At 37.5% G+C, this 12,339-nt stretch overlaps 1 protein-coding gene across 2 annotated transcripts in view; it reads right to left on the bottom strand.

Moving 5' to 3' along the window:
- OSBPL11 (oxysterol binding protein like 11) overlaps nucleotides 1-12,339 on the bottom strand; it is a 45,190-nt gene that overhangs the window by 18,292 nt on the left and 14,559 nt on the right. For both annotated transcript variants that reach the window (XM_041124041.1, XM_030016665.2), the window contains exons 2-6: nucleotides 9,706-9,774; nucleotides 8,450-8,625; nucleotides 7,561-7,640; nucleotides 6,382-6,564; nucleotides 1,432-1,633 (exon numbers count right to left, since the gene is read on the bottom strand). In XM_041124041.1, the coding sequence (XP_040979975.1) occupies nucleotides 1,432-1,633; nucleotides 6,382-6,564; nucleotides 7,561-7,640; nucleotides 8,450-8,625; nucleotides 9,706-9,774 (710 nt within the window). The remainder of the gene's footprint in view (nucleotides 1-1,431; nucleotides 1,634-6,381; nucleotides 6,565-7,560; nucleotides 7,641-8,449; nucleotides 8,626-9,705; nucleotides 9,775-12,339) is intronic.

Raw genomic sequence — 12,339 nt, forward strand, 5'->3', positions numbered from 1 at the left:
AAAACAAAGACTTCTGATATGCACCTCCCACAGTTATGCATCAGTAGTTAAAAAAATTCACAGGGAATAGGAAGAGTTCTTTCAGTGTGAGTAACTTTGGAGTTCAGACAAAGATTTGGAGAGGTGCCATCCAGTTTTTCATTTTTAAAATGAAATTTTGAACTGACATACAGCAAAAAAAAATTCATACTATTCACAAATTCTCTTAATGCCTGTGGTGATTCTTAAATCACAATCTATTTTTATATAGTTTTAATACTTTTATACAACATATTTTTTCATCTTAGAAGCTAAACTAATTACAGCTCTGAAATAATATGCACTGACAAACTAAGTACCACAAATATGATAGGAACATGGGAAAGATAAGGTAAGAGACAACTTACAAGTGTACTTTGTTACATACTTAGCATATTTATCACCTCTGTTGTGCAAGAGAAGCATTTGAGAATCCTCAAAAGCTTTTTGCTCACAAAAGACCACAAAGTAAACACATGAAAAAAATCACAATAAGATGCAAAAGAATTTACAGACACAAAAGAACACACTCAGTTCCATACACTGCACACAAATCAGGTGGAACGATTCTGGTAAGCACCTACTTGCACAGAAGTGATCAATTGTGCAGACACAGCAACATATTTCTCTACTGTCTGTGAATGCATGTTAGTCCACACCCATTAGCAGTAGGGTTTGTGGGGTTTTTTTTTTTCTTTGTTGGGGGAGTTGGTTGGTCATGAAAAGAAAGGGGCGGGGGGGCTTTTTTACCTTTAAGCAATTTGCATTTGCTTACAAGTCTGTTCTGGCCTCAGAATGGAATGCAACACTTATCTTAGTCCATGTTTTAGACTAGGATGTTAACTCAAAATAAGAATACTGATACATTAACAGTATTAATAATAACCTGTGCAAATGTAGAGCTTTGTATTTTAATTCTTAACTAGAAATGAAAGCATTTACATGTGTTTAGCTTATAATAGGTATTTAGTGTGTAAAAAAAGTCAGAAAAGCATGACATTTGACAGAGCTGTACTGGACACCACATATCCTAGAATCTGCAATCCCATAAAATTCCCCCTCTACTATCACTGTTCCTGAGTGGCCAGTTATATCCCAAAGGCAGCCTTCTTGTTGTGGTGCCTTTTGTACTTTATTCTGTTGTGACACGCTCCACAACAGTTAGATGTTACTTTTATGCAGTTGCTGCCACAGAATTCTAGATAGAATAAATGATTAAAAAAATATACAATATGCATGGAGTTCTACCTAACACCATCAAGTCAGACTCTGGAAAAATTCATAAGAAACCAGGCAGCCGGGCAGTTTTCTCTGCCCGCGTGAAACTGAATTTAGTGGAACAAGCGTTTTTGCAAGGAGGAAAGGATTTGTATTTGTTACAGAGTTCCGCTCTTTGTGAGCATCTATACCCACCTGCTGGTAAGGATCCCTTTTGTTGAGAAGCATGTTGTAACTGGAGAATATGGAAACAGTCATTTAAGCAGTTCATGGTTGCCATGGAAGTTGCTTTGAGCATTAATAGGTCTTGATCCAAGGATGTAAGGTGACCAGAGACAGGAAGGCATTCTATGCTCCTGATCAAGTCTCTCTGCTGGCCCTCTGCCTGAGACATCATCTGTCAATCAAAACAATCATTTATCAGGTGATGGAAGTGTGTTGTGATACATGTTTAGCTGTGCACACAGAGGATCCCAAATGATTTTATGACAATAATAAAACTACAAGGTAATAGTTGTATGTAAAGTTAACTGTACTTTTTTTTTTTCTTGATGCAGCTACTAAAGAGTCATTAAATGCATGATGAAATTCCCATGGCAATACACGGCACCTTACTAAGAAGCAAAAGAATATCAGTGACTTAAAAAAAAAGCAAAGAGGAATTTGAACATGATAGTTGCTGCAGTAAATATCAAACACTGTCATGCCTGGTTGATAGGGACAGGGGGGGGAAAACCCCCACACACATTCTGTGTCAGGAGTAATTAAGCTCTGTGCTCTGCACAGCCTGGAAGAGGATCTATGAGGTACTATCCATGGGTATCAAGATCTTTTCACTCCCTACAAGAAGAGATCCAGCACTTTAAAGGAAAAGACCTGTATCACTCAATTTGGCTCAAACCATACAGGATTCTCATTTATTGTCTGCACTGCCACCATGCTTAGGATCACTATCTCACTGTTTACTTCGCAGAGGGAAGAAAAAAAAAAAAGCAAGATTTTCACCTTCATTATGTGTTCAAATTACAGCTTTCCTGTTGTCATTGTCCCCCTTGCTCTCCTCCAAGCTCCCTTCCTCCTTCACACGGAGCTACATACCCCTACATCACAGAACCTGCAACAGCACATTTTCCACAAGAGGCATAGCGGCAAAGCACACCAGCCATCAAGCAGCACATTGTGGTCTTCCAAAAACCTACATACCCTTCTCTTTGTACTCACAGAAGCAAAATATTGCCTGATTTTGCATCATGGGGAGGAAAGCAGACTTCTATACATGCTAGCCCCTTTTCTGGGGAGGTACAAAAAAACAGTATCAATGTAACTGGACAGCACTACTCTGCAATTATTACATGTTCTGGCAGTTAAGTTAAATGTAAAAACAGATAGATTTAGCAGAGCAGAAGAATTTCTTTAAATAATCTGAGATGCACTCATTCGTTTAACCGCTATGGTGCTACTTAGTTTTTTAATTCACCAATCCTGACAGTATCTTACTGATTATTTTTTTTCAGCACCTTTGCCTGCAAACCCTTCCAGGAACTGCTCTTAAGGTTTTATGCAATAAATACTTAAGCAATATGTATTAATTCAAGTTCATGGTATGTGGTATTTGGAACATTTTAGGGCTTGGCTACATAGCATGCTATGGTGTGAATTTACAGAGCATTGGCTCTTTGGAAGTGGAGTTAACTGTGCACAGTCAACCTTAGCATGTCCCAAGAGTGACAGGGCATAAAGCTAGTAAAACACTTAGTTACATAGCCTTGCCTATGCAAACCCACCAGCTGCTATCAGAACATGCGTCTTATTTTCTTCCAGTCGTGAACGTGATACAAGTCTTTGTGTGCAAGTTTTTTTCCAATAGTTTGAAAAACTCTGCTGGATTAAAAAAAAAAAAAAAAAAAAAAAAAAAAAGACACAGATAATTAGTTGACAAGTCACCACAATCCTTCCGGTGATCTTCACTCTTAGTAATTTACTATGTGGTACCACCCAAGCACCTCATTCCAGGATCAGGCCAGACAATATGACAAGTCATGCTATACTCAGCACTGAAGTTCAAATAGGCACATCTCCCCTTTCAAAGAACACACTTTGAACAATCCTAAGTTTTGCCTGCTTATATACTCAAATTTGTAAAAAAAAAAAAAAAAAAAAAAAAAAAAGCGTCAGGAGAAGAAAAAGCACTGTGATTAAAAACTCAAAATCTATCAGAAGCACACAGGCTATAGATCTTGCTTTGCAAGCACACGCACCTGCAACCTGCATTTAGCACAAGTCAGCATAAAGATCCTCTTAAATCTCCTGTTTTGCAAGGTATCCAAGTCAGCAGTGTGACATGTATTTGGCCAGGAACAAGGGGAAGTAGAAGGGAAAGGGACTGACAGAAGACCCAGCTATAGTGCAATTCACGGGAAAACCAAAAAAGGTCACCGTGCAGCAGATCCTTTGAAATAGAAGCTGTTCTTCCCACAGATTCTCAAACTGAATCTGTAAGTATTCAAGCTGTATCACGCTCAAGTGTAACAGGCATGCACCTGCCCTTCTAGTATTTTAACTACATCTTAAAAAAAAAAAAAAAAAAAAAAAGTAGGCATTGTATCTAACAAGCATTTTAGCTTCAAAAAGGTAAGCAGACTGACATTCGGAAAAGCTACCATTACTGAGGATTCTTCATTTGTACAGGTGAAAAATTTTAAGTTGATAAATAATCATGCTGTGTCACCAAACTGAGTAACAATCAAAAGAGAACATGAACGGTTTTCTGCGCTCTTTGCAATGCTAAGAAAAATCATTCCACTTTACCTCCTACCCAGTGAGAATCCCAATTAGAGGATGCAGGCCACTGCTTCAGTGCTCTAGCTCAAACACTCTCCTCTTTGCTTCCTCAAACTTTGAATTCCGTATTGCTATTTGAAAAGTCAAAAAGTTAAGAAGCCACTTCTGGAACATTACCTCACTTAAAGGTAGCTTCTCAAACACCAAAATACAACAACAGATAAAAGAAAGAAAAACTGCTAAGAGAGCTATTAGCATGAATACTGTAAATATTAATGCCATATTCTGTATTGTTGCTGTTTTCATGCAATAGGCAGGAAAGTGCAAATACTATTTAAGTTTACCATATGTTGTAATTGTTGTACCACACTACTAAGAAGTTTATCACAAGTAAGAGGTAACTTGATGAATCAAACTGAAAAGCAACTACATGTAAAGCTTCAGTTTTAAAATGAATTTGGAAGACAAACTTCTCTTTCAGAAGATAAAGCAGATGAATCAGCTCATAAAAAACCCAGAAGCCACAAGAACCCCAGCTGAAGTTTTCCTGGGTACCTGACAGGACTTCACATGTCTTTGCATTAGCACTATAGGAGACTTTACTGCTAATAAAAGATATGAATAGGATAGCAGCAGTTACCCTTTTGCAAGAACAGTCTGCTGTGGATAGAGATATTCACAGATTTTACAGTCTAAAGAGGCAGTCACCTTGTCTAGCCTACTGAATAATTATACCACAGCACTTGATTTAAATCAAGGAACAATGACAATGTCAGCATACCATACCAGGGAAAGTATTTTCAATACCCATTTACAGCTTCCCACTGATGAACTTACCACAATGCTCAGCCACATATTTTAAGGTTAAGGACACTCACGATACAGAGCACTCTTCTATCCCAGTTTGTCTAAGTTCAGTTTCTAACTATTCATGCTTCCTAGAGCCTTATTTGCTAAATTAAAAAGCCCTCCATTAGAAACTTATTTTTGCCAAGAAATGTATCACACTACGCTAATTACACTGCTAACATTAAAATAATCATTAATATCAACACTACTACTACTAACACAGGTTTGCAATTCAGCAATAAATTTTATGTTAGTATTATATTTAGATTTGCATGATCTACCCTAGAAATATTCACAAGTTAAATCAGCCAGTAGTCAGTCCATTCTGTCAGTTAAGATGGAAAGGTAATTATTTCTAGTTTTTTTTCCAAAATGCACTACACGTGAATGTGTAGTGAAAAAAAGCATGCTTCTGAATTGCTCATTTTATTTTGCTCTTTTCAGTCACATCCATCCCTAGGCAATTTGTCCACATGAATTAGCATACCAGAAAGTGGTATTAATATTTGTCCTGGTTTCAGCTGGGATGGAGTTCATTTTCTTTCTAGTAGCTGGTATAGTGTTATGTTTTGGGTTCAGTATGAGAAGAATGTTGATAACACACTGATGTTTTCAGTTGTTGCTACGTAGTGTTTATACTAAGTCAAGGATTATTCAGCTTCTCATGCCCAGCCAGCAAGAAGGCTGGAGGGGCACAAGAAGGTGGGAGGGGACACAGCCAGGACAGCTGACCCAAACTGGCCAAAGGGGTATTCCAGACCATATGATGTCCAGTATATAAACTGGGGGAAGTTGGCCAGGGCGGGGGGGGCTCAGGAACTAACTGGGCATCAGTTGGCAAGTGGTGAGCAATTGCATTGTGCATCACTTGTATATTCCAATCCTTTTATTATTATTGTCATTTTATTATTGTTGTTACTATCATTATTTCTTCCTTTCTGTTCTACCAAACTGTTCTTATCTCAACCCATGAGTTTTACCATTTTTTCCCCCAATTCTCTCCCCCATCCCACTGGGTGGGAAGGGGATTGAGTGAGCAGCTGCGTGGTGCTTAGTTACTGGCTGGGGTTAAACCATGACAGTATTCTTAAATATCAGTCATGACCAATTTCTCCTTAATCATGGGAAATACAAGTACAGCTTAGTCAATTCTTCTATACCTTGATGTGGGAAGAAAACAGTGTATGATATAATAGTACCATAGTATGTGATGTTATACTTCCTTAAGGATATTCCCATGTCACCTGTAGTGCTAGGACTTGCAAGGATAAGAACATGCAAAGTTCTACCTTGAGCATCAGGATATTATTGCAGAGTACAAAAGTCATAGAATATATACCACATACTTCTACAGCTAGCCAAGGCAAGTTACTTATCCTCACACAAATACGCAATAATAGCTTAGGACATGCTATTGACAATATATCCAACTAAGAATAGCAGGTTTCTCCACAATCCCACAAATAATAGGACAGCTCTTTCAAAAGATTATTAGAGAATTTAAGGCATACAAACCTCTCTAACATCTACAAGGTGGTCTGGCTGCATGATAGGAACTCTTTTTCCAGCTGGCAATCTGTGATGTCCAACACTGAAAAAGGAAACTGCATTTTGACTGGGTCGTCTTTGCACACCAGGAGAGTTGGCACTTCCTTGGGATGCAAGAGAGAAGCTGCGAGATTTCAGAGGAGGGTTGTTCTAGTGAACAAATAAGCATATTGAGAAACATTTACAATTAATTTCTAATAACCAGCAATTCTGATTTGAAAGATACAGCAGAACACTTTAATTCTTATTTTTTATAGAGCAAGGACAGATGACAAAGCCCTAATAACATATTAGTAGCAACTGCTAAATAAATATTTTGCACTATCTGCTGACAGTTGTGCTGTTTTATAGTCTAATTATGAACAATCTGTGAAAGGAGATTGATCAATATGTATCACTTCTGTGACTTGAAAATTAGTCCTTGATTTGCAACAGTACTAGAAATTGACTCCTAACAGACCCTGCAAGGATAGAGCTCACAATTAAGAGATGGGATTTCGTTTAGAACTATTCATTGAACTTATCTCTTGCAACAAAGCCAGCTACAAGTCGTTGATCTTATCTTGAAAGCAAGGTTTTATTCAGGTATCAGAATAGGTGTTAAGGTAATCAGGAGGTTCTATAAAACACACTATATTCACAACCACCACGTGGTTAGCAACCACCCTCAGATATAGTGTTGAGGACTTGCTTCTCAAACATGGGAATTCATCCTAAATGTATTTGTGGGCTGTTGAGTGTTTTTTAAAAAACAAAAAAGTAAAGGTTAAAAAAAAAAAAAGTAACACTCCCAAAATGGAAGGTCTTCAATAACACTGAAGACCTCTTTCCTCATCCATTAAAAAAAATGCAAAACCACTGGAAAATATGGGTCTGATACTCTGATCTTTCAGCTCACCAGTACCTGCTCAGGGAGGACCATTCAGCTTTTCAGAGGCAAATGGTCTTCACTTTGTTTCCTTCCTAAAGCGTATTTCTATTACAAGTCAGCTATTACTCAGAAAAACATTTCTTGACGTAAGTTTCAAGCCCAACTACATGCCCTTTTGTAGTATTTGTCTTAGACAACAGGATAGTTGTATTTGCAACTACTTCTACCACCAGCTGAAATTATTTTTGCCCATGAAAATATCAGTCATACAATACCTTTCCAATAGCTTCCGTGTGATGCTGTGTACATATCTGTAGCCTGCTAACCCAGTGTTGCCGTTCTTTAGCATCAGTAGCTAATAAAAGCAAACCAAAAGGGTTATGTAAATGAAGACATTCTGAAGTATGGGCAAAACACCTGCTTAATTCTTTAAAACAGTCATAAGACCTTAACAGCGCAGTTTTTTAATCTAAAACTTGTTCAGCTGACCGTAATTAACTTTAACATTAAATCAAGTTCAACATAAATGGCATGTATATTTTTCTTTCCTTTTTTTTTTTTTTTTTTTTTTTTTTCAAATGTTGTGACACAAAAGTAACTTCAACAAACGATAACTCCCCTCACACATATTTTTATCTAACAACATGACACATTTTCCTGGAATAAGAGTAACCTGAGTTAGGAAGTGACAGCAAGTCTTCAAGGGAAGAAATACTAAAAGATATTAGCCCAGATTTCCATAGCCTACAAAATCAGAGAATGGGCTTCTATAACCACCACATGAAGGCTAACAAACTGAACATTAGGAATCATGTACTTCTCTGCAAGCATCAACACATCACTGTTACCTATAATGATTTAGAAAACTTTGAATCAGTACAATTTAAGGCCATTATACATGAAGATTAAACCCCATTCTACACATCTGAAGTTCACGGTCTTCTGAAAGTCATCAAACCCAAAGAGTATGGAAGTATCCATAAAGAAGGGTGGTTTCTAACTGACGAGTGGAATGAAAGTTTCACATGTAATTCTCATTGCAGCAGGCTGCCAAACAAGTTCTCTCACTTTGGCTGTGCAGCCAAGCCCAGCAGAGCAGCCACAGGTGAGAGCCAGGAGTGTCCTCTAGTGGAAGAATCCCCTGCCCAAGAATCCAGGTCCTACCTCTTAGTTTATACTGCTCCCCGCTGGCAGCATTGACTGTAAAGGTATGAGAGTCTTCATCACTGGGTGAAATTACAGCTCCAGCTAGCTGCAGGGTACCCCTGGGCTTTAGATGTCTAGACTGCTCATTCACAAAGTACTCCAGCAGGCCAGCGTCATTGTTTAAAACAAAAAACCTGCAATGATAACAAAGCAAATACACTAAATAAAACCAGCTTATTCTTTTCTCTTTTTTTGGTGGGGGAGGAGGGTGGTACTTGGACAAGTCAAGACTTTCATTACAAGTTGGCACAGATGGGGCTGGGACTTAAAGATTTGAGTCAGTACATCCCCAAACATATGAATTATGTCTGCAACAAGACTGCACAAAAATTAAATTCTTAGCAATTTTTTCTCAGAGACCAGGGATTGCACAACAGAATAGCGTGCCCACAGAAGAGTGCTGCTGCGAGATTTTGGGAATCAAAAGAATATCCTGAATCTCTAAGGGTTAATACATCCTTAAACTACATAAATTAAGGGTAAAACAGCCCCAGATACACTTGAGATACAAAACTGTGAAACTGAAGCAACTCCCGATTTAAAAAGAAAAATTAAGGTCGACATTATACTTCAACTATTCAATTGAGTTTAATGATAAGTATATTGACACAAGTCACTGCACGCCAGTGGTAGTACAGGAATTTGGCCAGTGTGGTATGCAAAGGACTTGTCTCTCCAATACTAATTTGGTTGCACTGTGCTACTCTAGGAACAGCATCAAGCGGGAAGCCTGACCAGAGAACTTCACCTGTCAAAGAAAAGCAAGTTATTCCAGGGGAGACTGGGGAAATAAAGGCAAAAGCTTGCTTGAGTTTGAATTTTCAGTAAAGAAGTCCTAATTATTTTTTTTTAAAAATGATGGCATGATTTGGCATAAAGCTGAAGACTCAGCAGAAAAAACAAAGACAATATTTTTAATGGAAAAGGAGAAAAAAATTAATGCTGTACATGCTTTCTACACATACAAGCATAGTTATAAGCCATCAGATGAGTTAACTGCTTCATACTTCCTATGCATTTTTTTATTCATGCCTTAATACAAATATTATTCATCTACACATTAGCTTAATCTATATTGAGACAAGCATAAGACTCTTCCATAAAGTTTGCCTAACAGAAAAAGGGAAATCCAAATATTATTAAAAAAACCTGAAATATGTTTGTTTAGACACTGCAGAGCCCAACATTACGAAAAAGCACCATAAAAGACTCACCGATATTGCCAGCCAGTGACGAGATTGGTATATTTCATTAAGTAGCCATAAATATTTTCCATGTGATCACTATTTAAAAAAAAAAAAAAAAAGAGAGAGAGAAAAGCAATCAGACAATACCAAACAAATTTTCAATCTTCTCAGCTTTTGATGATCATTATCTATTCTCAGAAAATTAATTTTCATCTTCATTTTTAGAATGGCATTACCATTTTAATAAAGCTACCAACACTTAACAGATTTTCCAGCCTCGTTTCTAAAATAATTTCATAAGACAGTTTAACCAGACTTGCTGAACTCCAAATAATTTCAAAACATAATTAGTTTCACCAATACTTGAGTTTTATTCAGCAGGCACTTCTGGACACATTTGTACTAGTTTCAGGTCATTAAAGACTTAGTATCCATGCTTCTTCTGTTTCCTGCTCCCTCTTCTAAGGAAGCTTTGTATTTTTGGACTCCTGAACAAAATTAAATTTCACTAGCTTATTAACAGAATCTTGATCATGGTCACCAACCAAAAACAGTCCCTAGGTACTCCTACAGGAGCGTGGTTTTATTTATCCTTAATGCCCAGAACCCTTCCCAACTACACAAACAGTCATGCTCTTGAACAGATGTTCTACAGGACACAACATGTGGGCGCAGGTCACATCAAGATACTCTGAAATGTAAAACAAGAGCCGAAACATCTCCTCCAGCCTGGCAAGAAAATCAGGTAGTTTCTCTTTCAAAGCCTCAACTTGCAACATCCACCAAAAAAGAGAACCCATCGAGGGCGTTCGGCACGGAGGTTTAATATCACTACAGGCAAAATACATTACCACTTCTGAAAATCAATTGTCCTAAATAAGGCTTACAAGTCTTACGGCTACGAACTTATCACCTTAAAACCACAGTTTAAAGACCTACTTTATACTGTACATTCCCTTAATTCTAGAAATGCCACCTCAATGCCCTTGCCTCTTACAATAGGGCATAATCCTACACTGAAGAACACACTCTAGAGATAGACAATTCAGGTCCGGTGTAAGAAAAATGTTCCTATTATTCCAATGAAGAATTGAAACAATGACCCAAATATCAGACGCTACTTGCTTTTTAAAAGAAACTTGTATTTAAGCCATCTTATTTAGATATTCAATTGAAATTTCTATAGCTTGTACTATTTTGAAGATTAAATGAAAATTATTCAGAGTCCATTGGAGCAGCAGCCTGTCTTGGTCATTAAGAGGTCAAAGTAGCCCCCTATCAGCAAAAGAGGAAAGGTGGGAAAAAATAGGACTACTAGAGCCAAGGGATCATTTCCATTAGTGGGTTTTGGTTGCAAACATAGTTAGACTAAGTATTGGGGTAAATTTCAAATAATAGCTGAAGCTGCTGTCTACACCTCATTTATAGACAGTGCCAGTATCACCAGATTAATTAGATACCTGACAATTCGATAAATACAACATGTTACACTAAGTTTCATCCTAAAGGAAGCTATTCAGGATGACGCTAATGAAGATAACCTCAGAGTAAATCACTGCCATATGAATTGATGTCGTATCACTGTCATTCAGTAATACTATTCAAAGAAGAGATGCAAGAACGTACATTTTTGAAGAAAAAACAAGTTGCTGATTTTCAGTGTTACATTTAGAAACAAAAATATGTGTTCTAGCTATTACTGCAGCAATCAGTATTGCAGTAATATCCTGCAATGGAGAGCAGCCAGCAGGACTATCTAGGAATTTAATTTCTAATAACTCATTAAGCGGTACTACAGATAAAAATAAAACCAAGGAGAGCAGAGGGTATTCAGGCTATCATATATTTTAAATGTACAAAAATGCTAAAGGAGACATAACCAAACTCATCCTCTGCAGACGCCTCTCATTTGTTATTATTGGCATAGAAGGGAAGTACAGTTTAGACTTGCTTGCTGTCTTAATTTAGCTGAAAATTATGAGATTGCATAGTCATAAAAATGTATGAGCTTGGGTTTTAATCGTCTGAAAATTGTCCCTAGTCACAGCTAATTGTTTTTCAGTTTTAGTGAATGCAAGCTTCACCCTTGCTTTTCAGTTAGACATCATACAGAGAGCCCTGCATACTTGGTCTAGAGCTGTTGCACTCTCCCATTAACTAACATGCCTCAATCACAAGTATGTTTAACAGAACCCAAGAAAAAAAAAAAAAAAATCAGGAAAGTAACTTCACACTGCAATGAATACAGCAGGACTGTATGCATGGCCTATGAAAGTCCATTCATCTGACAAGGGTAAATTAAACAGTCTTTGATTAAAATCATTTGACAACTTTTTTTTTTTTTTTTTTTTGAGTGTGACAGATGAGATAGCTGATTTTGTCAGTCTTTAGAAAAAGGAAAAAATCACCATAGAAGAGAATGCAGCCCTTTCAGTCATGTACTTCCACATTGAATGAGCATTTTGCCTTCATCCACATGTTCCTCTCCACTTGGATTTTCACTTTGACTAGACCCAGACTTCTCTAAACGCCTCTTCTTCAATAATTCCTATCTCTAGCCTTGGCAGTCCCAAAAGTTGATGGTTTAACTGAACAACTTTGAAAACAGCCCCCCTGAGAAGTCTGAGAAAGTGACTAAGGGCAAGCCAGCCAGTCACCTTC

Source organism: Aquila chrysaetos, chromosome 6 (assembly GCF_900496995.4).
Source record: "Aquila chrysaetos chrysaetos chromosome 6, bAquChr1.4, whole genome shotgun sequence".
In the NCBI taxonomy this organism is placed as follows: domain Eukaryota; kingdom Metazoa; phylum Chordata; class Aves; order Accipitriformes; family Accipitridae; genus Aquila; species Aquila chrysaetos.